The 27,017-nt window shown below is 36.6% G+C and overlaps 1 protein-coding gene across 3 annotated transcripts in view; it reads right to left on the bottom strand.

The window, feature by feature from the left end:
- Positions 1 to 27,017, bottom strand: part of PCSK5 (proprotein convertase subtilisin/kexin type 5) — a 249,494-nt gene that overhangs the window by 130,799 nt on the left and 91,678 nt on the right. For all 3 annotated transcript variants that reach the window (XM_074931390.1, XM_074931391.1, XM_074931392.1), the window contains exons 6-7: positions 20,459 to 20,547; positions 15,352 to 15,524 (exon numbers count right to left, since the gene is read on the bottom strand). In XM_074931390.1, coding sequence (XP_074787491.1) covers positions 15,352 to 15,524; positions 20,459 to 20,547 — 262 coding nt within the window. The remainder of the gene's footprint in view (positions 1 to 15,351; positions 15,525 to 20,458; positions 20,548 to 27,017) is intronic.

Raw genomic sequence — 27,017 nt, 5'->3', positions numbered from 1 at the left:
CTTTTTCTGCATTAATTAATTGCTTGGCCATGGGAGGAGTTTGTTTGTTTGTTTGTTTCTAAACAGAGCGCAATTGTGTACCGCAAAAAACTTAGACAGCTGTTGGACATTTACCAGGTTAACCTTAAACAATTAGCAGTTCAAAAATTCATTTAATCCAGGTGCTCAGAGGGGTTTCACTGGGACTTTTTGTGTTGAGCACAACTGAACATATATCAGTGCAAGACAAAAACCCCTCACAGTTCACAATCCAGGCTTGAGTTCTAAAATGATGAATTTCATTTTGTGAGTTTAATAAAAGTATACTACCTGGAGAGGCTCTTCTCTCCAGCAAAGTAAGTTAAATATCAAATTCTTCTGGCTAGTGTTTACATAAGGTTTTGTGTCTAAAATGCAACTTTTCATTAAAAAAACATTTCAAGCAGAGAAAAAAATCCCAGGGTGCCAAGTTAAATGTATTATGAAATCCACATTCTCCAGACAAGATCAGTCTGACCAGCCGGGAAGTGTAACTACTTATACTTCTTTCACTTCCTTTAGTTGTTCTTAGCTACTACATTAACAAAAAGTTGCAAAATAGCAACATTTATCATTGTTTTAAAGACAACCTTCATGAAGTGTTACAGCTCTCTTTCCCCATATTATGAACTCTCGCCAAATCAAAACCCCCTTTCCGTTTGAGGTTCTTGTTCTGTCTGCTTTTCTCAGCCAGCACGATCTGATTCAGTGATCCCAACACCACTGGGATGTGTTTTGCAAATTCATGGGGCTGGAACTATTTCTAATTCATTCTATGGGGCTATGAACCATTTCTTTTTCATTCTATGACCTGGTCATCTCCCTTTGCATATCTTTACCCCTCCATTCTGAAAACATCTGATGAGACAGATGAAAGAAAGGGTAAATAGAAAGATTATTTCACGCACATTCACCCGTTTATTACCCCAGCAGGTCAGGGAGCCGGAAATTGGAGACCTCTGGATGTTTGTGGGGAATAGGATGGGAGGATTACGCTAAAGATAGCCTGGTTCTCTACTTTTTCATGTGCTTCTGCTTGATATTTATTGGTTTTGTTTTGGTTTCATCCCATCATCTACTGCAATTAAATCATGCTTCCCAGCAGTATTCTATTATTTGCTTTCATCTTCTGTCTCCTCAGTGGTCACTTCTGACTTCTCCATCAATTCTGACATCTGTTTCAGAGTCAAGTACAGACTGCTGTCTGGTCCTACATTGCTCTTAAAAAACAACTTCTCTCTCCTACATAGGCATACCCCAACAATATTAATATATGCATAGGCAGGTAGAAATCACAGACAAAAGCATATCATACAGACACACTCCTACATCCAGAACATGTCAAAATATTCCATCAAAACAATTTTTGATTAATTTTTACAAGTTTCTGCTGTCTGGAGAACTTTACCTTTTTCTTCTTCACACCCGTTTCTCAAAAGCACAGTATTATCTAAGTACGTTTGCCTAAATCAATACCCTATGGGAAATTTGGAGTTACCTACCAACCAAGAGAGAAGAAACAACAATTCAGGGTAATCAAACCACAGATCCAAGGAGAAAAAATGAATCTAATTATTTTAATATTTTGTCCAGAAGTTTATCTTCCATTAAAAAAAAAAAAATTGTAAAAAAATTTCTCAAAATCATATTCATACAGGAAAATATCCTATCAATAACAGTCCACCTGTCATTTTTCTGCTGTCATCATCAGGTGGTTTTGTCTGCCAATATCAGTGTAACATTTGTCCCACTCATACATGAAAACCTTTTCACAGCAGGGTAGGACTCTACTTTGTGTAAATTTTGCAGGAGTAACCCTTGAATTATTAGCTCCTCTGCACAAAGAACGTGTCTATATTTCTTTAGATGCATACTTATGCTGCTGTACTAATAAGGAAAATTGAGCTGAAGAAACAGGTATGTGAATACATTTTTGGGCACAAAATGTAGTTCTGATGAAAACAAACCAAGGGATGTTAGAAATTCTGCAATGCAGTATCTGAAAATAATAAACACCAATTTAGATTTTAATCGTAATGACAGGGCTTTAAAAATAACAGATACTTGCACCCAAATTTACTTTTCCATGCTAAGTTTTTTTGTAAACAAATAATAACAAATATTTCATCAAAACGAATGTCTTCTGCAAATATATAAAGTATCAACATCTCTGTTATTGCAATTAAAAAAAAAAGTACTAGGAGCACTGACTAATGGAAAAGAGTATTTTCTAAAACATACAAAGAAATAATTCCCATTCCTCTAACACACTGCAATACTGCACATTTAACAACTCAGCATTTCACAGAAAATAACATAATTACCTTCAGTCTAGAAAACACACTAAAGAACTTGCTGCAAGAAGTATTTAACAAAGCAAATGGCTGTCTTAAAAAAAAAAAAAAAGCAGCATACCCCCAAACTAAATTCAATCTGACTAAAATAATGTATCGAGTAAATAAGTTCTGGTTTACATCTATTGCCTATTGTTAAACTACCATTTGGTTTCCTCTTTCTCCCTGTTTCCAAACACACTGATTTAATTCAATAGACCTAGTCATGCTCAGGAAATTATAAACTTGCTAGTAACTGTACCAAACAAGTAATTAGAGCAACAGCATCAGCTGTCCTACTGTATGTGAATTCCATTCCCAATTGGTCTCCTTTAAATACATAAATAACATTTGGACTGCATTAAAAAGTTAAGATAAACACATATGCAAGGTACTCTGTAGCTTTTACTGTTTGTCTAAATCTATCATCTGTCATCTGCCAGATGCCCAAGGGTGTCAAGATGAAAAGTCAAGCCTTGAGTTGCCAAAGAAGCCATGTGTCACTTATTACTCAAAAGCAAAGGTGCATTTACAAACCATATGGGTACAACTTGAGCAAAACTAAAAGAGTTAGTGAACTATAGCAGAGACCTAGACGAGGGTGCATGCACAGCAGAGTACACTCAGTGCTTGTCCCATGATGTTAAAAATGAACTACCTATTCCCCTTGGCACAGTTTTGTTTCTGCTCTTCCATTTGCAATTACAGCTACGGACTCCCTCCTACAAACTCTGGTGTCCGTAACTGCACTTGTGCTTGTCAGTGCACATGTCAGACTATTATGAAATGTTCTCTTTTTGTTTTGTCTGCTTTTATAGATTGCATAAAATGCCAGTTAGAAAAAAAATTCAAGTGTTCCATTATGGAAAAGAAAAAGTCCTTCACTGACAAAAGCCTTACTATTGACCTATTCACAGTCCAATTTTCTAGTACATTTTCTGGGCAAAGCAGTGTACTCAACAGAGAGCTGACCCTGAACAAAACAGACTCAGGTCAATGACAAAAAGGCCACAAGGCAGAAATTGCACCTGTGAAAGCATGGCACAAGAATCCTGGGGCATTCCGACTTTTTTTCTGCTAGTGCCTCCTTTTCCTTGGTCAGCAAACTGCAAGCAGTGTAAGTGATATGAAAGATTTTTTTTTTTTTTTTTTCCTTTTTCCAGTTAAACAGCACGGAAGGGTTAGTCTGCCAAGAATCAGAGCCAGTATGAACATGTCCGTAACGACATCTGCAGAATTTCCTAACACTATTAAAGGAACATCCCCCACGCCAAGCAAGTGTTTGTATATGTGTGTATGTATACATATAAACCACATCTTTATGTGTGAATGCCTTATTGGTGCTGGAGGAACCATTATAAGGTAGAGGTCTTCACACACTCATCTAAGGACAACCAGCAACTACTCATACTTTCAAGTTGCTTCCAGCACAATTCCTTCTAATAAAAACAGTTTCCATCTATGAGGTGTAGTTTAAGCCACCGGAGCAAGATTTATTCACACTATTTTACAAAGTTTAGACTGGACATTCATTCACTGCTTTACAAGTCAAGCTTGTAATCCAGCCCGGGAGTCCTAATGTTTTTCTGCCCAGAAATCAAATGCCCTAATAATCCTCCATGCCTATGGGGTGAGTTGCTGTCTCTACAGAAGTCATCAAATTTACCAAGGGACAGAGGAGAAAATGTGAAGGAGCCAGAAAGGCAGAGGACAGAACCACTAACCTGGAGTAGTTACAGGTACAGGGGCTGCAGTCAAAGAGAGGTAATTTGACATCAATACGCTGGAAATCCTACATCCATGAGCAGAAAACAAATCATGAAAACATAAAATGGAGAGAGAAGGGACACTATCCACACCTAGAGCCTAAACATTTAATTTTCTCTATTCTCCCCAATACTATTCTAAAATTACTTAATCCTTCCAAGAACAAAAACTACTGCCAGGAAATGAAATTGATCCTGATGTTGAAGCTGGAAAAAGTAGCCCATGATAGGTCGGCTTCCTTTAATTGCTAAAGAGGAAGTGCTCATAACTGAATGTGCAGAACAGAGGTCAGTACTCTGGACACCTAAAAAAACTAATATGCAGGCAGGATTTTGAGTGCAGCACAGTACAAGCGCTGCAGGGCTAGGCACGAAGGATCACAGCATCCTGAGAGATGCACTTGTGAGAGGCAGCATCTCCTTGCTTCCAGCTTCACTGATTTCTGTGCTCCCTGGGAGCTGGACACCACTGCCCTGTGTAGAGGCACAGTACTGCCCATCTGCTGATTGGCAGGCAGCATTTTGCTTTTGAGAAGCAGCATCTCCCAGCTCCTGCTGAGCTTCTACCAGACTACTTAACCTCTAATCTGGGAATGAAAAAGAGTCTAGCACACCACCCTTAAGAGACTCTACTGTAGACTGCAGAATACTCTTACTTGAAAACAGGCATCTCTCCAAAACAGATAATGGTAAGCTGGAGTCCAAGCCAGCAATTCTGAAGTGCTATCAGAATGTAGCCAAACAGACAATTTTTCTTATAAAAACAGCCCCCTTGGCTGCAAAAATTTTGGAAGCAAATATTCATGAACAAATGGAGAAATTTCTGAGGCCATTAATTCTAGTGAGGTAGCCACGCTCTCAGAAAAATTCATATTTGTGCATCAGCACATTAAAAATGCGCACCTGTGATATCTAGGAAGAAATGACTAATAAGCCTATCAGGTGTACATAAAGATGCATGTTTGAGAGAATATCTAAAATTTGACTCCTGTGTTTTTATATTAGCAGTCATTTTTTTAATCTTAGGAAAAATAACAAGACAAGAACACCTTTCCAGTGCTGAAACAGGCATACACACAATACATATACAATGCAAAAATCTGTCACTACTCACAAAAAGCAACAAATTACATTATATTTTTGAAAAGACAAGTTACTGCTAATAAAGTTAAACTTTCTGGCTACTTCTGAAACACCTTCTTAATTAAGAAAGGGAAAGACAAAATAATTAATCATGACAAAAAGAAGGAAAAACTTATTTTATTAGCTCATAGGATATGATACCTTTAGAATAATGAAGCGTAAAAGTATTTTAATTTGTGCATTAAAAAAACGTGCTGAATAACCAGAAGCACCCACGCATTAACACAATAATTATTGGGATATATCAGTGGAACATTTCACTATGCATCCGTGCATGTGGTGTATTTTCTATTTTACTCTTCACTAGAACAACAGCTTAACAGCTCCAAGATATTCCCCACAGAGCTATAATTAGTGCTTAAAGTGCAACCAAAAGAAGTGTTGGCTGAAACCTGAAATCTGAACCTGTGGAATGCTGGAATGAATTTCTCATTTTCCCAAACAAAATAGAGCCGGCTACAGGGCTACATGAATCGTAGTTCTGGTTCAGGCTATGTCTCCATATTATTGTTGTTGTTGACATTGTTACCGGAATAAAACAAGATGTATACTGTAAACATCTGTGATAAAACAAAAGATGTGTTTTCCAAAATTTCTGTTGCAGAAAGGGTCCCTAGTTAATGATAAGTGAAATAATTATAAGTTGCTCAGCCTGCAGAAGTCTCTGGGGAGACCTTATAGCGGCCTCCCAGTACCTAAAGGGGGCCTACAGGAAAGATTATGAGGGACGTTTTACAAGGGCATGTAGCGCTAGGACAAGGGCTTTAAACTGAAAGAGGATAGATTTGGATTAGATACAAGGAACAAATTATTTCCTGGAACACTGGAGCAGGTTGCCCCGAGAAGCTGTGGCTGCCCCCTCCCTGGCAGTGTTCAAGGCCAGGCTGGACGGGGCTTTGAGCAACCTGGGCTAGTGGAAGGTGTCCCTGCCCATGGCAGGGGGTTGGAGATGGATGACCTTTAAGGTCCCTTCCAACCCAAACCATTCTATGATTCTGTGATTCTATGAAATTGTCTCTTTGGCAAAACCAAAGTAAACAGGCAGTGCACAAGAAAGATAACTGTGTTAGGACTGGGTACGGGATGCACTTCACACAAACACCCATTCTATGGAGCAGGTTCAGGCAATTCTTATCGCCTTCATACTACCGTCTGATTAAACATTCTATAGAAGAGTCCATGGTTACCAGATCCACACAGTTGTTGTTTCACTACTTACGTTAGACTCTGCCTTGTAGAAAACTTCAGGTTGTGAGATGTCTCTTGAACTTCTAAGGTTCAAAGAAGAACCTCAAATTTTCTGCAAATTTAGCTCTTTTCAGTAGATGAGCCAGAAAACAAGGCTGCTCCACTTCTACCGCTGCAAACTGAGGACTACAGTAATCACTCTGTGCAGTTTCTGCATTTGTTTAGGAAGATACAATGTGCTTGTATCACTTTGCTGTGCGCAAAACCATTGACCTCATGGTTTTGTGCCTTAAACTTATGTTAAATTCGATGTACAGAAAACTCCTGACACCAAAATTTCAGAAATTTGCCTTTCAGAAATATATTTTTTCCACATGACGTGGAAATACATAGATTCTGCTGTTGTTAAAGTGCATGAGTAAAGCAGAAATGTGATTTGCGCACATCAAGTAACCAGATTTACATTTCAAAAATGCACTTTCTGAAATGTATATACTTAAGTATATGGAAATGCACCATGTGCAAAAGCTGCTTTTCAGTACTGACTTTCCAAATTAAGATTTACCCCACAACAAGAAAGGTGTGGGTTTTTATGTTCAAATATATCACCTGTTTCAGGCTGGGCACCCAAAACCAGAAGCCACTTTTGACAAGAAGGGCCAAAAGCATTAATACTATTCTGGCTTATTACAAGTTTCCATATATGTGTGAGATGGGATGAGGTAACTAAATAGTTTTGGTTTCCAATACACTTTGTGACACTGTAAGGAAACTGGACATTTTGAGGTATATTTTCCTGTAACTCTCATTCCAAATTTTCTTGCCTTTTAGGATTTGTATATTCCATTGAATGCAATGTAAGAACATTTCTGGTATATTATTTCTTTTTCTGCTTCTTTATTTTTTGTACTACACATTGACTATCTTTGAAAAAGATCACATTTCACAGAAAGCAAAGGAGAGAAATTTTAAGGTTAGCTTTGTTTATATATTTCCAAAAGAAAATAAAGCGCAAAGTATCAAAGTACACCCAGGTATCAATGAGCATAAACTCTATTTCATTTACTGGAAAGCAATAACGCTAATTCTGCTTTGGCTGAATACTGAAATTTGCTAACTATGTGCAAATGCTAGAGCAAAAAATGATTACTAACTTAATGATGTGTTAAGGCTGTCACCTTACCTGTTTTTTGCTGGGCAATCTCAGTTTGGAGAAAAACGAATCATATAAAGTACAAACCACATCATCAAAGCCATTAAGGCATCCTGAGATATGTGTATCAGCCAAATGTAAAGTAATGAGACCTAGAAATGAAGCTTCTTGGTAAGACATACAGGAGGGTGGACAAATTCTTGGAAAGCACTGACTCTGAAAGAGAGTTTAGGGTTGTGAAGATAATCTGGCAATGAGCTGCCCTAAAATTTAGTCCGCTCCTTGGATCAAGTAAGCTGAGTGAATCTGAACACATGCAGGGAATAGGGAAACAGTACTACCCACGCATAGAGAAAGCTACAACTTCCATGACCCATTCTGGTATCCATGGTCGAAAAAAATAATGCTGGGAAACAGAAAGTGTTTCAGAAAGAACTACAGGAATGAACTGTGGTTTGGAAATTCTGACTAACAGAATGAAACTGAATATACAAAACATTACTGTTAAGGCTGTAGAACAGATTTTGAAGGACAGAGTAAGCATTAATGGAAACAGGTTAAAATGCAATACGTGCTTTAGAATTCCAGGTAAATCTTTTAAGTTTTTCTCTTATAACTTATTTTATGCAAATACACGTATTAGAACCAATCTGTCTGTTTTCTGCAAAACATGTGATGAGTCCTCCAGAATTCAGTAATGAAACAAAAGAAAATGAAGGGTAACATAACAGCAAGGTGAAGGTGGAAATTGTTGCACTGAAGATGATGTGGGCTGTACTGGAGAAACACGGGAGTTAAGAAAGTTATGACTAGAGTATTTTAAGGATGAGACAAAGAAACAATGTTTTTAGGTGATCTTGACATAAAAGGAAAGAACATGTTAGTGAATCTAGTCTTTAAAATCACCTGCATTCAAGAAAAGAATTCAGGCTGGAAGATGTGGAAAGAAGCACCATTCTGATGAGCAAGGAGACGGACAGCCTAGTTTTTAAGTGACTAATGAGTGTGGTTTGTTTGTCACATCAAAATGAAGTCTGAGAGGGGACTGTGTTCTATAAACAAACACAAAAATGGAAGGAGAAAAGGTATTTAAGCTGAAGCACAATTTTGACCCAGGAACAAATGGGCAGAAAACTGCATATGAGTAAACTGACTGTAACTGAGAAGAAAGTCTCTATCCAATAGATTAGTGATGGCTGTGAAATAGCCTCCCAACAGAAATAGAGGGAATAGAAATTGCTGAATGTAATTATAGGACATGATGCCTGCGATTGTAGAGAACTGTACTGGATGACCTATGTGGTCATTTCCTGTCTTGTGTCCCTATGTTCCAATTCAATTTATCCAAGAGATCACTTGGCCAAAATTTGTAACTAATTACATATGGAGATTTCTAATACATAAGATACACCACAAACATGGCAGAAGAGGCATTTTACAGGGGAAAGGAAACTAAGAAATTTAAATGTCCAACAAGCCATATCTTTTCAATTGTGAAGGTTGTTAGTGACTTGCACTGCCATGGACATAACAGGTTTCTGTGAAGACTGGATCTTCCCAAAACATATACAGGAAATGAGAGGGATCAAGAAAAAAGGGATATTGATGCCATAATAATTGGATGAAATTTTACTATCTGGCTGATGATGAAGGCTAGGACTAGATGATAATTGCTTTTTATGCCGTTAGAGCTACAAATGTTACTTCAAGCCAACGGTGCTATGTCTCGTGATGTCAGAAGGAAGAATTACAATGTTAAAATGCCATATGACTTGTTCTGGAACATAGCACCCACCTGTAGTACAGACACACTCAAAATTCATCTTGATATGCTGAAGTAACTACAACATCACATGTTCAGATACTACATCATAGATGTAATACACAGTATATGTAGAAATCATATAACAGATAAATGCTAGGACCTAATTTTAGGTTACATCAGCATACTGAAAGTCATGTTTTTCCTAACCACAGGATTAATTCTTCTGATTGATCTTTAACAAATAGTTTCTGGTCAGCTTATTTGAAATGCACAGGAGATCTTGTGCATACAAAATATATCTATATATGATCTGATCTGAGATATACATACACACAGATATGTTATTCAGGCTCAAATAGCTGTACAAGGTGAACAAACACAAAACACAGTTTAACAGATCTGCTCTTAACCTCTGTGCATGACAATATTTCAGTTTATAAAACGGCCATTTTTGAAGTTATTTTGACACATCTGACAGGAAGTCTTCTTGCAGTAACTTCTGTCTTTAATTTTTATAGTGCAATTCTATGGCAAAGCAGAACAGAGTAACTCATATTTGTGTAGGCAACACGGCATACTCAAGATGATAAAGAGAAATGATGACAGGATAAATAAATTTAAGAGAAATATCTGTGGTACAAGACAGGCAGCAAACCTTTGCCTGGACACTTGCAAATTATGAACAATCTCTTCCACTGTTGAAGTAAAAGCATATAGAGATAGTAGTAATAATAATAATAATAATAATAATAATAATAATAATAATAATAATAGTGTGAAATACTTTTATTTCTTTTGTCCTTTCCCTTCTCTTCCCTTTCTCTCTCTTGTATGTGGGTAGGAGGCTTGTTTAGTGGTTATGAGACCCTTCTGCTCCCAGAAAACATTTCGAACACACACTCTGCAGCCAAAGTTGGTGAAGCGAGAGAGATGAGAAGGGGCAGTGATGATGGGAGGGAAGGCACCAAACTGAGTTCTCATAAGAGGTTCAGCCACACGGCATCTGATCATTAATGTCCATCAAACATTTTGGCTTGTGTCCAGCTTGCTGAACAGAATGGTGTCATGGCAATAACTTGAAGGTCCTGCACTGACACAGGCAGAAAGCCAAAAGTTGCCATGTAGATTTCCCTACCTCTCCACCCTCTCAGGTTATATTAAGGATGACCTGCCCTGTTGTTGATTTGGACTACCTTATGCGTACCGCAGAACAACAACATAAGGCATGTAGTTGGTGAGACGTTTGGAGAGGTGAGATAACCAGCTCTCTGAAACCCTGCAATATAAAATATCAACAGGGGTCGTATATCCAGAAACTTGACTATTAAGTTTTTGCCAAACAGCAGTGAAAGAACAAGTCAGAATATCTGAAATACATTACTCGTCAAATGATGTTGAGAAAGATCCCAGAATAACAGACTTATTTGTATGAATAGACATGAACTAGTTTGAATACTGTATCACAGAGCCATGAATCAGCAAGCCTAAGGCTCTCAAGTGCTTATAGCATTGTGCTTATAGACTGTGAGACAGACAGTCATCTTAAAATCCAGTGGTACTTAGGTTTTAGCTTTCTGAATCAGGGAAAGGCTTTCGTGTTCTCCCTCTCGCCCCAGACTCAGCACAGTCTTATTATATGATTTGGCCACAATCATGTTTTGCAATGCTGTGTGTTTGTTCTTGAACACAGGGTGAAATGCGATCCTGCATACCTGATCTGTTCTTGAATATGTTACTTTTGGATATACTGCCCTTAGTATGATTTTTTTTCAGGCCAGTTCAACATGATTATAATGAGATGATATTTTAGATTATTAGGTTTACAACTTCTAATACATTGGTATTTAAAACACAAGCCTCTAGAATTTTCCACCCTTATGACTATACTATTTTCAAGAAAAGGACCTTGTCAACTAGAAGCATGATATAAAGGGAGCTTATATATTTGCATAGAAATTGTTTGATAGCAAAGTCTCCAAGGTTTCTCTTTGAACTCAAGTATGAAAATCTAATAGAATTAAACAAAATACCCTAGAGATGACAGAACATCATGGTACTTGAGACAGGTTTAAAAATTGGTTTGCTCTTCCTTTACCTTGATCCTGGGAAGAATTTTGAAAGCATATTTAATTTGTGGGTTAGGTTGTCATTTCAGAAACTCAGTAATTCAGTTATTACTCGGTATCCTTTCTTTAAATAGATTTGTCTATTTCAATTCATGGTATATGCTGTCGCTGTGGGACTCTATGGAAAAACTGTACAGTCATTTATCTTTGTTATTTTCTGCAGGATTTGGAAGGAGTAATCATATTAGCTCAGCAGATTTAAAAATAATAATAGTCTTAAAACACCCTGCATGAGCTGTTAATTGGAGTAATATGCACTAAAGATAAACCAGGCTTTTTTTTCATGGATCCCAGTCTCTCAGCAAACTGAGCAAGAAACTGTGGCCACTGCATCCATTTCATTTTTACTTCTTGAGCATAATAAAAAAGGTAATAATTGAGTTTAATTATACTCTATTCAAAGTTATTATTCAGCACCACTGATTTCCCTAATGAAACAAGCTGAGCATAATTTCCTTTTCAGATGTTTTTAAAAATTTTGACCTTTTGCTTTGCTGTCCCGTTGTTAAAAAATAATGTCCTGTTGTGTGTGCACATGCACAATAAATGAAGAATATAAATCTTGAACATTTGTGTGGATCCGAAAGAAGGTCTTGCCAAATTTTCCTGCACCAATGTTACTTTAATTTACATCACAGATGCTATACTAGATGTAATACTCTTGTTGTTCAGTTCAATCTTTCTAAAAAGGGAAGGTCAAGATCTGTACACAACTTAATAAGCTTTTTTTGTCTGCCTATTATTATTTGCATAATTACTGTGATTGCTTGGGGAAATCTATGTTTGGCTAAGTATCTAGCAATTACCTTGGATGATCTATCCGATTTTAGTAATATTTTGGCACAGAGATAATTTGTCTTTCTTCTTACATTTGCCTAATCTTTTAAAATGACTTATGATAGTGTAAGGAAATATAGAAAAAGTAGCTTTATGTGAACACAGAAAGGCATGGTTTATTAAAAAGAACAATAACAGGTTAATCTTAAAGTAATTTTTGTCTGGAAACTAAGCCTATTAAGGAAGGTGGTAATTGAGACAAACATTTACAATCTTTCAGTCTGTATTATACTTTAAAGAATGAAAATTAGAGATTAACCTTAAACATTCTGTATTTCCTATCAATATAATTTTATGTAAGTTTTAAAGAAAACTTCTATTTCCTTAGCAGAAGTGAAAAAGCTTTCTTAGTCATAGCTCGAGAAAATTTCCAAATATATGAAAATATTTAGTACTGTTAACTCTGCATAGGCAACCTTGGGCAGAACAGGAAGTTGACAAAATTAAATAAAGTTAAATTGTAAAAATAACAATTTGACATGCATCAAATATGACTTCTACTATTTTCCAAAAAATAGCCCAAACTTATTTTCTCTATTGTTATCAGAAAAAAAAAGACCACCTCATAATTTTAAAAATAAATACTATGTTTCAACTATATACTTGTACTTACTGAAAATACAGAACAATATCTTGGTAAAATGAAATTCATCTGGGTTCTGTAGGGTATCCTCTCATATTACAGCTATAATAATAACAATGGAACAATAATGCTTGTAGGCAAGATCCACACTCTGGAAAAATTATTCCACACTGATTTATACTAGATTTATCCCCAGTCTGAGGAAATTGCTGAGTTCTTCTGGTACAGAAATTTGGGCTGAACTTTTTGTGAGTGTCTTACGTACCAGAAATATGACATTTAAACTAACACATATGTATGTTTAAACAGAAAACTTATTTTGTCCAAGTTCTCCTGCATCCTGCAGTGCTATTAGGGTCCACTTCATCACCTTATTGTTTTTCTTCTCTGTGGTGACTGTCAAAGAATAGCGAACTCTAGGTGGGTGTTGTGAACCACTGATATTCCATCCAAAGGAAGAGTGATGATGCATGAGAAGCAGTAATGGAGATGCATTTGGCCTTCTACATACTTGTTATATTGTTCTAAAAGCACTTAAATAACTATTAGAATAATGATTACTAAATACAGCAGAATTCTCTGGGGTAGAATCTACCAGCATTCCTAAATGTGTTTAACTGCTAAGTTCCTGGAATTTCTCACAGGGTAAAGTTAAGTACATGCTTGAGTATTTTGTCATGTTAGGCTTCACATATTACATAATGTACAACAAGCCAAAGTGTAAATCTGCAGCTTCACACCAAATGGTCATCATATGACCAACTGAAACAAAGGCAGTGGTCTGTGGCTGCATGATTAGCAATGCATTCACAGAACTGAGTCTGAGACACATCTTAAACATCACATAGCAAAGAAAGCACACAGTCCTTGTCATTAGTTTAGTATTTCAGTAATTGCTCTTCATAACTTGCCCGCTAGGTAGTTAAACATGTATTATTATCCACGTTTAGGGCAGGGAAGAAAGGGGTGAGAGTAAGAAATCTACGTAATTCAAGGAAATTGAATTAAGCAAGGGATGCAGCTGTGATTAGATGTGAATTCACACCTCCTAGGTTTGTGGTGCTAAGCAATGTTTATGGTCATACTGGGTATCAATTTTATGATGTATTTATTTAGAACTTGCAGTCAAATATACTGTAAATCACCTGAAACACTATTGTGCATACAAACTGTCAGCCTGACTCATGTAACTTTGTCTATTACCTCTCTTCGTCCATTGTCCCTGTTTTTTGTTATGACTGCTTTTTATTGTATACCTTAAAGTAATATAGTCTCTCAGTGGCAGACACTGTCTTTTACACATGGCACAAATATTTCAGGCTGAATGTTAGTTAGTTTGCTAAAATCAGTCTTGGCATACCTGATCAAAACACTATAATAGCTGCACTTTCCAATCTTGATGCACAGTGTTACCATGTTCCAGTAACTACATTGCAGTTCCACTTTGGTCCAACAGTTTCAGTCTCTTTAAACAAATGTGCTGTATTAATCCTCTCTTTTCTGATCCTAGAGCCACCCAGCACTGAATTAGCAAGTCTCCTGCTGCATTCAAAATAATTCTCAATAATTCAAAATAAACCTTCAAGTGCAAAGCTTTAAAATCATTTCTACCAGTCCTATATAGTGGAAGGAGGTGTGAGAGCTGGAAGATGAGGAATTCCCTGATTTATTTAACAGGCAGGAAGGTAAAAAGGATAACTAAAAACTGGTCTCTGACATCAAAAGTTCCTCTAACTATTAGTTTCCTTCTGTGGTCTTACTTGTTTGACAGTAACTTATTAAAGAAAATTGAAAAGGTCTTGGATTTTTTCATATAGGGGTGTTTTGGATTTTGTGTGTTGTATTATTGAAGATCTCTGGGCTATATCACAAAGAAAATAGCACAGACTTGTAGAGAAACATACATGTAAGTTATAAATAGGGTGTAAGTTCTCCAAGACCAGACCCAAATGTTAAAAGAAACATGTGTAGCCTTTTTTTAGCCCCAAACCCCCTATTAAAAGCATCAAACTTCCACAAAGAAATCAAGCAAAACAAAGCAATGAAAGAAAAGAAGAAAGAAGAAAAAACAGTAATGGCTTTTGCTTTAAAATTTCATTGCAATTCAGATTTGAGGACTTGGCACTGCTGTGCAAAGTAGAATTTTTAGTCTTATTTTTTCTCTCAGAATTACATCATTACCACAAGAGCACTTTTAAAGGACACTGAGGATGATGTATTCCAGTTGGAAATGAACAGAGCTGATGTTTCAGGAAGGACTGACCATCAGATCTCTATAGAAGGAAAATGCATTTTCAGTTTTATGCAAAGGAAGCTTTTCTACTTCCATCAGAATCCTTTTGTCTTCCCCACACTCTGCACTTGCACATACCAGACACATGTACCCTTACACTTGCACACGAGAGCAGATCCAGGAGATGGACTCTGATGCCAACCTACCATTCTGATGCCGTTCTCAAAGGCCTGACGTGCTAGAGAAGCAGGTCCATCCACAGTCTTACCGTCGTCATCAGGCCCCCAGCTGGCACTGTAGATGTGGATGTGCTGAGGATTAAGGCTCAGAGACTTTGCTTCTACCATGTCTGTCACATCTCCATCCAGCATCCGTACACCTTCAGAATGAAAGATACAATGAACAGTATCAAAAAATCAAAATGCTTTTTTTTTTTTTTTTCCCCTAGAGAAAATTGTTGTGTAAGATGTCCGATTAAATGATCATAAGTATTTCTATTGTTGTTAAAACCCCCCCGAAACCTCTTTAGATATGTGTTTTTCCAATGGAAAAAGTCTCTAGATGAAAAAATACAAAAATCAAGGAATATTTTGGTCTTGAAGAACTTTCAAAATTGTCTACAAGGCCTTTATCCACTATACAGCCTTTTGAACTTCAACAAACCTTACGCTAAAGAAAACTTAAAAAAAAATACTTGAACCTTCAAATGTTTGTGTATCTCACTTGAAGATAATGTATGATTTTCTTTCTCCCTTTATACCACAGTGAAACTGCAGTGAAACTGCAGCAGGAGTCACAGTCCTAAAGTATGTTGACAGATGTAATAAAAGGATCTTCTGACAGATAAACATGGCATTATTGCTTCATTGTATGAGGCTGCAAAGAAGAAACTGGAGAGAAACCTCATGTGTACAGACTGATTACAATACACAGTAGCAAGGTGATTACATGAAGTTAATAAAAACTATCCTATATGTAACATTATTGAACCTGAAACTACAGTATTGTGAACACCCTCCCCTGTGGAAAAGAAGCTTTTGTGAGGTATAATCTGAAATTCTTGCGTTAAAAGAATCCATTCACGTGGGTTTGGACAAGTCAATGGCAACATGTTTTAAGATCACTAGACTAAATAAGGTAGGCTTGTATCTGGAAACTGGGAAAATCTTAAAAGTTGTTCTTTTCACTAACTGTAAGACTTTGACTGAAGTTAATTCTGACTGAGAAGACCATCAATGTCAGCTTTAACCTAACAAGAAGGTCCTACATACAGCTAGCATTACATCTTATCAAAGGGGTGTTAAATATTAAATAATAATTATCATGTAACTGTATGGTAGCACAAAGTAATGATTACTTCCACAATTAACAAGTTTGACATTCTTTCCCCTTTAAAAAGTCACTGCTATTTATAAGCCAAATTTACATATTTTTAATCACAGACACATTTCATTTTGCTCATGAGCTCAGACTGAAGTAACCTGAGTGTTTATGAAGACCTTAACTTCCAACTCACAAAAGGCATAAGGGGGTGCTTTGTTGACAGAGGCCCTTTTTTTTAACTTACTCTAATTGACTCAAAAATGAAAAGTTATCATATTTCTAAGTTCACACAAATGCTGCTCATGTTTCCTGAGATAATAAACTTTTACAAACAGTGATCTCACTGTGAACTTTATAAAAAAAGTCATTAAACCAACTCTGGGATTCTCAGGTTTCATTTTTCTTCCTCAGCATAATCTCAGAAAATTAATGATGGGTGAAAGTTGTGTTCTCAATTTCTTTCAAGGACATTAAAATACATTTAGTTCTAAATAAAGACAATAAAAGGTACACAGCTTTTGAAAGAAGGAAAATAAAGCTTCCATTTATGTCTTTGTTACTGTATAGCAAGCCTAAATAATACTACATGCACCAAGTGATCAATAACTTTCAAATTCTACCATTGGCACCTGAAGTAATTCACACCAGGTTTTTTTGCTAAAGTGGTCAAATCTAAAGCAACATGGACTAGACCGTGACTTAGGTGTTGCTCACTCTGGCCAACAACTGACAGAGATGCTTCAAGGGTGACTTTGAACAACAGACATCTCATCGGCTATTGAAAACAAAAATAATTCCTTTCTCCACACTCCCCTCCCCCCCCTCAAATGTCTGGAGTAGTTAATTCTGCCGATCACAGAACCTCCAAACTGCATTTGTCATGTGATGATAGCACAACAAAAGATATCCAGAAGGCAATTAATACACTGCATTTGTGGACTGTTTCACCTAAGACTATAGGGATCTGTAAACTACTTCCAATATTTGCAGTAATTGACAAAATGCAAGTGGCATTTTAGTCAGCACAAACTTTCCATGAATCACAGGAAACACGCAAAACTGAGGTGAAAGCAAGTTTTCTTTTAAAATGTTTGGTTTTAATCAGTATCTGACTTAATGAAACAGCTGAACTAATTCCTCATCAGTTGAAGACAATCTACATCTGTTGTGCCATAATTCAGTGTACTGTTTTCCCACTGGGACGCGAGCCCAGCCAAGTAACTAAGCACTGAAATCCCCACAGATGCTTTGCAACTTCCACAATCAGTCTGCAACAGTAACAGCAGGCTAACCATCCCTTCCTATAAAAAGTCTGACAAGCTCTGTAGGTGGTAATTTGGTATGTGTGATTACTGCTGAGAGTCACATTAAAATATCTACCCCTTAGGTGCACTTGGTTTGTCTTTTAGTGAAAGGGCCTGTAGAGTAGCTTAGCTAAGCACAAATGGGAGACATAGTGCATAATTTTTTGTAAGAAACATCTCACAACATATAAAAGAATTGAAGCTTCAGATTTCAGTTTTTCTCAAATTTTCTTATCTGCAGATTACATCCCTACTTACACCATTGTAACAGAAGGGTCAGATTTTCTAAGGATCTTATTTTTGACCTATATGTGGTCAGAGGTTCTTAAATGTGTGGAAAGAAGACAAGGAGTAAAAACACATTTAGGAAAAATGCGCATTACTGTTACTACCTTGTTAATGACTTCCCATCTCAAAAATCATTAATTGGATTTGTTCAGCTTCCAGTATTTGATGGAATATTGATGAAAAGGATTTCCTTTCCCCTTTGCTTTATCTCTTACTATCCCTGATGTGTCCAGAGATGTTTCTTGGTTTGAAGTAAAGAATTCTTATCTTGGTGGAGCAAATTCAACATCGCTGTCAGCAGGTGCTCCTCTATGAAAGGGGAATGTAATTGCTTTACCTCAACTCTAGTTTCTTCTCCAAGAATGTCCCAAGAGGATCTTTAAATCCCTGAGAAACAAGTGAGCTGAACACTAGTTCAGCATAATGTGATTCAACATTTTTACACTCTACCTGGAGAGGGAACACAACCATTGCATATTCACATGTGTAGTTTATGCCATTTCTGAGGAAAGGGAGGGAAGCATGCCAAACAGAGGTTAGCAGCAGCAAAACTCTTAAATATATACACCTAGTGCAAAAGTAAGATTAACCTCCATTCCCAATACCCTGGAATTCCCTCTTGCCTCTGATTTTCTGCAGATTATCTACTGAGCCTCCTGAAGCCTTATTTTCAAGTGCTGATGATTTTAAAGGGGGGTTCACTACTTCAAGTGAGGTTTTCACACTGTTTTTATTTTTCAGCTTTCTTTTAAGACCAGTGTTAGTGATGACGCTACAGAATCACAGTGACAAACGGATTGCATACACTTTTTATTTCACTTACACCAGTGAAATTTCTTGAAGGTTGTTATATTCTTTGTACTAAATAATAAATAAATAAATAAATACATGATAAAAAGACACACATATCTGTTCACATTAACTGCATTCATACTATGTCCATCAGAATCAATTTTTACAATGAATTTAGAAAAGGCTGTGATTCACCTAATATGCCAAAAGAGTTTATAAAACATTATTTCACATTCCTAATAAATAGTAACCTCTTAAGAAGCCACTGTTACTAATGGAGAACTTTTCAAGGACATGCCCAAACTGTTGCAGGTTGTGTGACTATCTAACTCAGTAATGAAACTTCTCCAGAAGCCATCTTTTATCTCTGTCAGTGCACTAACTCCCCTCTGTCTCTGATTTGGCAACATAGTAAATCAGATTTCAGAGCTGCTGGTACACAACCAAATGACATGTCCACATGAGACAACCTGTTCATCTGCCACAAACTCACTCACTTGACCAGTTCAGATTTTCTAAACCACTCTGGCAGGGTAACTTTGTGCAGGCAGGCTCTCCATCTGAAGGGAAATTGTTTTTCTGCACCGCTCTAACCTTATGCTGAATCAGGTATTGTTTATCTTCTTAAAGCCAACAACAAAACAGAAAGCTGACATTTGGGAGATGTTGTGTGCTTTGGCTAATTTGAAACGCAGCTGTGCTCACATTTGATTTGGATCAAGCTTGTACTGATCCAGTAGAGAACATAGACAGTACTATTAATTATGGAAACATGGCGTCAATTCTGCCTGCTCATATTTTTGAAGGTCCTTTGGTGTATATATAGGTAAGTATGGTTTTGTTCTCACAGATGGGCTCTAATTCTGGGACAGAAAATCAACAATTATGGAGTTGGAGCTATTGGTCTTTCTACTGAAAGCCAATATACTAATGCCATGATTTCATCAAAACTACCGGGTAAAATTTCACTTGAAGGATTAAAATTTGCCACAGGCAGGCTACAGCCTAGAAGAAACATAGATGACATTCTGATAGTCAAATTAAGCCAAAGGTATTAGTTGAGCAGCCATAGACTAAGAATTCAAAGAAACCACTCGGAACCTCTTGGCTGAATGAACAAAGAAGTGCGATTGAATCTCATATTTCAGGCAATAATATGATCACACAGAGCAATCAAAAGAAGATTCTCTCCAACCACAGCCAATCAACACAAACGTGTTATGTTTTGACAGGACCAATATGCAAGGCAATATTCCTGATGTGTATATTTACTTCTGGTTTGTCAAAGTTCATCACTTATAGCTCTGAATCTGTGAAAAAAACCTAATGTCCTGATTCTGGCTTTCGTGTTTTCATCAAAAGTCTCGCTTTCTATTTTCTGTGTGTACTGAGACGCAGTGTTCCAGGGAGCACTGGAGAAGTTTCACTGCAGACAAAATCCTACTGGTATTTAATGACCACTCTACAACTGAGATTTACCTGCTAGCACAGCTAGGTTTGTTATCCTTAAAAATCTCCTTCTCTTGTTGAGAAAGGTCTGAATGCAGTATTTAGCAGAAATGGCTCTTTGGTTACCTTTTTTTTGGTGGGAGATTGTTTTACATACCTCCAATCTTTGCATTAAAGGCGATTCCTACTGTGCAGTGCGAGTTGTTTGCCGTGGCTGCCACTTCTCCAGCACAACGGGTTCCATGCCTGCAGTCAGACAAACATTTTTTCAAGTAAGCACAGACTGCTGGGATTAAAGACGTTGACTTTGTTCATCCTCAGGTGCTAAAAATACAACTATCCACAATGTTGTAGTAATTTTTATCCATGTTACAATATTCCTCCAAACACATTTTAACATCATTATCATCTTCACATTGAAGTCTTCATGGTAGGCCTTCTAAATACTGGAAACATGCACAGTTTGTTACAAAGGCATATAATGATGATACATAATCCACAGCAACAGGAAGAAGGTTTTGATACCAGTTCTTGATTTTGAACCAAATCTTGCATTATAGACAGAATTTTTGTTCTGCATCCTCCCACAACCACTCATGTTGCTAGCATGTAGATCTCCATACAACCTCCAGCAGGCATAGCGTGTATGATACTTTTCCATAAAGAAGATGAGATGCATCAATGTCCACACTGCTGTTTAGAGGCAAGTCTAAGACTTGCTATATGCCAGGTATGCTCAAAGCATTAGGCCAACCCTGAAAGCCTTTCAGGGAGCAGAAAAAACAGCTGAAGCACCCTCTACATCAGAGGTATACCTCATGCCTGGAAGCAGAGTTGGGCTGCAAGGGTATAATCTTAAAAAGCTGCTGAAGGAAAACACAAAAGGGTGGTTGCTCATCCCCTTCCCCACTATATGAAGCCACAGTGGGATGCCTTTCCTAGCCCTGATCCACGCTCTCTACAAGGTGACAGTGATCACCCAAATGGCCACTGTGGTAGGAAAGGTGTCCCTGATTTTTGCCTGCAGTGTAAGTTTCACAGGGTGTTGTCTACCAGTAAGGTTTGCCCTCGTTTTTATGCAGTTAAGCAGCTCCGTTACAGAAATGTGATATAAGCAACAAGGAGCAGACAGGGATCTTTAAGAGCTGCTGTGGAGAGGAGACATTGAGTTTCAGACCAGACAGGAAAAGAGGTGGGGAGTTGATGAGACAGAGATAGAAAGATAATGTAAGGCTTGGGTAGCCACAAAGAAAGAAGTGTAAAAAGTCAAGGCAAAAGATAGGTAACAACATGGCAAGCACTTCAGAGGAGGCTATGTGAAGTCAGTTGTGTACATATGCACTCTTCTGCTGGTGGTGGTTGACAGACTGCTTACACAGACATCTGGAGAACATAGGTGTTTTTGAATTAAAGCTGATGCCTATATTACAGACAAGAATCACAGTTGCTTTCTCTTGGTACAGCTTGTTTTGGGTAGAGTTGGTCCTTATTTTCTTGTTATTAGTGCAACTTTTTTCCCTTAACCTTTTGAGACATCTAGTGAGAACATTAAGATAACTTGTTTGGAATGCATTAATGTAAAACAAGAACAACAAAAAAAGGACTAGAATAAAAAGAGAGGAAAGAAAAAAATAAGCAATATAAGTGATCAGTGCTAACCTGTTAGAATTTGAAAGGAGATCACTCAGATTATCAGATAAGTATCATTTATCAGATAAAATCTATGAGGAAAATGTAATCTTTAGTCACAAAAATCAAAGTGACAAGTTGGATGCTGATATATCCTAAAGCCAGATCAAGATTTCACAATTATATGTATATCTCAATTAATTTCCTGTTAATCTCTTCACAATTCATCATTTGGTTGCCAAACTTGATCAGGATTTTTATTTTTTTTTCTCATATGAAGCCAAATTTTCAAGCCTAATTTTCTTCATTTGAAGTAAGCTTATTTAACTCTGATTGATAAACCAATTTCTTATTGTATTACAGAATTATTTTGAAAAAGACTGAACTAAATAATTCAGGAATCACATATCAAAACAAGTTTAAAAAAAACCCTACTTCATTTTCAAGTATTTTCAAATAAAGCTCTAGCTCTGCATTTGTTTGAAGTAGTGTCTTTTTAAAATGTACTAATATTTATAGGAGAATGCCTGTCTTAATAATTATTTACAAGACACATGATTCCCAAACTTCCTTTTTCTCATTATGATTTTGTTAGGTGCCACATATGAGTTTAGAGGCATTAATCACTCAAACATCAAAGCACGGATGGCCATACTCTAGAAATGTAGAAATACACACACGCATCACCTTGGTGCCTATAACTTATTAATAAATCACTGCCTGCCTGGTGGCTGAGCTGCAAACTCCCAGAGATAAACTGCATTGGCAAGAAGCCTCTCCTGGGTACCAAGTTTGGGAAGCAGTGATGAGAGGAAGGTTTTTAAGTAGAGAAAGGCAACAGATAGAAACCATAACTGGAGGAGGGAAACTGCCCGAAGAAGGAAGAAAGAGCTCAAGTTTCACCACGGTTCCCAGTCGCAATACCTGCTACTTTGTTAGCTACATCCACCAAACAATGTCAAAAGGCTTAGATTTCCATGGGCTCTCCAATCACACCCCAGTCACCCTAGGGTCATGTAATTAATGTTTGTGAGGGGAAACAGAGGAGACGTGGTGGATGTGGGGGGTTACAGTGTGACTGCACCTGCCAGCAGCAACGCACAGCAACATGGGATTAACAGCAACATGAAACTGTAGCCTAAATTCCAAATGAAATGGAAGTAGCTTCAGTGGTAGATGGAACTTCAGTAAGAAGTAGCCAAGGCTTCAAAGGACTTGTATGGATGTTTCATGACACATACTTACTGAATTAAAGCACAGTAAGAAATTTCATGTAAATTTCTCATAGAAAAAAAAGTATATTCCAGAGAGAATTAGATATTCGGACAGTTTTACAACATGCAAGTTAAATCAATTTTGCTGAATATTTCACTGGTCCTCAGGTATTGGAAAATCCTTCTTTTTATCATCTTTTAAGCCCAGTAATGTTATAAATCTATTTTGTAAACAGATTTTTACATTAGACTCTTGCTTCTCTGCCAAGATTATTGTTACTTGCATTCTATGTTTATCATCGATATTACAAAATTAAAAGTTGTTCTATAAAATTGCACTTCTTACAATCAGTTTCCCACTGCATGAATTAATCATACATTTGACTCAGTTTAGTTTAATGTTATCTTTTATGGGTCCTTTAAGTAATATTTCATCTGTGCTATGAAAGGGAAGACTTTCTAAAATATTTGCATACAAAAACTTAGGGGTTTTTTGACACTGCTTTTAATTTTCCCTGTCCCAAGATTTTTGCTTGAGGTCTACAGTTTGGATCAGACTCCAAATTGTGCAGTTAAAATTAGAAAAGCCTTCTGATTAATCATTACACTAATTTCTGAACCAACTAATATACAAATATGATGAAACTAACGGCTGAAATTGATTGTCTGTTTTAAAGCTATGAAAACTTCTACTGAGCATGAAATCCTGAAAAGTACAAACAGTTTATGGAGACAGCATGAAGAGTAACAAGAGGTGAAACAATAGGTGCTTTCAAGTCAGCATTTTTTATTAATGTATATATATCAAAACATAACAATCTCCTGTCTTTGTGAGATGCCCGTATTGCATACAAATTGTGTAAAAAGTTGATGCAGTACTAGAAGAAATAGGCTTATCAAGATAGGCCCTCCTTCAAAGGCCTATCTTGATAAGCTTTAAGGGTATATTCTTCATTTCGATGGATATTTTGCCACCTTATGTTGAAGGGAAATAAGTTCCCAGGCTATTAAATGGTATTTTGAAGAGACACTCAACTAAAAGGTTTTGCAGTTATCTTTTGTGTTAATGTCAGGGTGATGTGGTATCACAGAATAGAAACATTCTGCCCATCTGCAAATGTGTCTCCTACCTGTAGTCTAAGAGAAAGAAAAGGAATGGAAAAGAAAAAAGCAAGGGGCCATCAGGCAAAAGAAATAAGATGTCACAGGCATTATCTTCAAAAAAAGTTGTACTTTTATGCTTATAAAGTTGGCCAGCACTTTCCATCATAAAACCATCTTTTATGATTCTGCCTAGCTTTAACTGCTTTAGCTAATTTTTCCATTCCAGACAAACAAGTACAACTTTTTCAGAAATGTATTTATTTTCACTTTTGCATATGAGAAAGACAGGACACAAGGCAACTGAGATCAATTTTCTTCCCTTTTTATAAGGAGGAAATTTTTCAGTCTGTCATTAGTAGTAAGTCACTAAAGTGTCAAAGACATACTCAGGAAGACCTTAATAAAGACAACTTTTGCCATATGGTATGGAGAACTTGAAATAAACTGCTGAATAAATACTCTTCTATGAAAAGGTGTAGGGTACTTTTTACTGCTGCATGCATGAACAGGGTTTGAGCACCTGGACACTAAAGGTACAGGCCTTCTCTAAGTATAGGATAAAATAAATTTAAGAGCTGCACACTAATCTGTTACATAAAATAAATTTTTTTCAGTAACAGAAATGTCTCAGTATTTCAGGCAATGATGGAAAGAGAAAAGGTGCATGCTCTTGGTTAACTATCACTCCCCATCCCACTGACAATTAAAACATAGACATTTATCTTTTAAAAATCACTCTTAATTTGCCCTTCAGAATAGGAAGAAGGTGTATGGCCAGGAACATCTTTAAGACAAAAGTTGATTAATCTCACCTCTGAACGTTTAGAGTAAGGAAATATTCAGAGTTAGTGAAGACAGCTGCTGGTAATTTGAAAAGCCTCTGACATGTAAATTGGCTCTGAATTTCAGAGCCTCCATCTCTAACAGCTATTCTTTGAATTCCACAAACACTCTGACCATGCACTTCTTTGCTGTATTTTACTCTTCTGGAGTTCATCAAGTATTTCAAAACACAAAAAGGTCAGTGGAACTGAAAGATTTAAAGCCTTCCAGCTTTTCATGACACTAGCATTATAGTCCAGCTCACTTCAATCTGTCATCAATGAGCCTTTTCAGAATGGAAATCTGAGAAAAGAGTTTCAGAATATTTCAATGCAAGCCCACCACAAGCATCTCTGGGCATACTAGTAATATACTGACGTTTTCTAAGAGATACATAGCACAGGAATTGGTTTCTAAATAAATAAGGAAAACAGTGGGGGCTTGGGTTTTTGGTGTGGGGATTTTTGCTTGCTTGTTTGTTTGTGGCTGTTGTTTGCTTTTTTTAATCCAAGGAAATGTCTATAGTAAAAATGAAAACTTCACAGTCTTTGCAAATTCTATGCTGCACATATTGTAAGAGTGGATATAAAAAGTTGTAAAAAAGGTTCTAATAAATAGTCACAAAGTTTACATAAGGTTATATACATTTTAATAGGCTGTGCTTGAACAGCCTATTTTCGATAACCATCAATTTCCTTTTTCTGCATAACTATGTAATAAACATATTCCCTATGGATAAAGACGATGCACTCATATTAAGGAAAAAATTACTTAGTCTTTATTATAAATTATGAATAGAATCTCAGGTATGGAACCTGTAACATGAACTAAACTATGTAACTGGTGAACATTGAAAATTACAGGACTAAAGGAACTTTAAATGTTCAAATAATTTTTAAATCTCTATGGGGAGAACAAGAATGGCATTTTAGGTAGCCATTGTTATCCATAGAAAAATATCTGAGTTGGCATTTATTTTTTGCAAAACATTTCTTTATTTAAGTTTTTAAATGTTTTCAAAGATATCTCTCCTACACTGGAATATATTAATAAAGAGGAAAATGTGATATCTGAGACAACACAATGTAGTAACTGCTGGACAAAATATATATTTTAACAGCAATTATCAGAAATGCATTTCATGCATCCCAGAGTAATGTCATATGTAATGCAGAAGAAATAAAGTTTTAGACCTGTTCATATACAAATGGTCTCTAATAATCTGGATGATGAAAAATATTTTCCAAACTGGCAATAGGTTGGGATGTTGTTCTAGGAACATCTGAAAAAAGACACATAAAGGAACTGTCAGAAGTTAAAAGCATGGGCAAGGAAAACCTCAATCTTTAGCCTTTTAAACACAATCCGCTACAGCTGAAAAATAATATGAATAAAGTTACTTCACATGGGAGAGATATTTGGATGTTAACAGAACAGAAAGAGATGACAGAATAAATGTGAAAAAAACAGTTATACAAATCTTTAGTGTGAGGTATCAGGAAAAATGCCGTGTTGTAATGTGGTTACTGCACAGGACTGGAAGCTGTCTTGAGTAAGGGTCCTCAAGGCTAATGACTTTTTGCATAATTATGGGAAATTACTTAAAGAATAACTTGAAAACCTCTCATCTATTTCTCACAAATAAAATCAAGATGACAGCATTAAAACAAATACATGGAACAGTTCACATCTCAGACATGCACATCTTAAACTTAACAGTGTGGGTAATAATGATGTTGCCTTGCCACTTTCCCTACATTTGTTAGCTGTTAGCTGTAGGCAGCTAATTTGTCACAACTGTGAAGTTTTGATATGACCCCAGCAAAGGACTGTGCTTCTATAATTTAATTACTACTTTACAATTTTGTTCTTGTGAGTGGGCAAATGAATCTGAAAGTATAAAAGAAATATGCCTTTTTTCTGTATTTTCTACCTAAGACAAAACAA

The sequence above is a fragment of the Athene noctua genome, chromosome Z (genome assembly GCF_965140245.1).
Source record: "Athene noctua chromosome Z, bAthNoc1.hap1.1, whole genome shotgun sequence".
Classification (NCBI taxonomy): Eukaryota; Metazoa; Chordata; class Aves; order Strigiformes; family Strigidae; genus Athene; species Athene noctua.
Note: the sequence above shows the minus strand (reverse complement) of the source record. Positions and strands in the feature narration are given on the sequence as shown.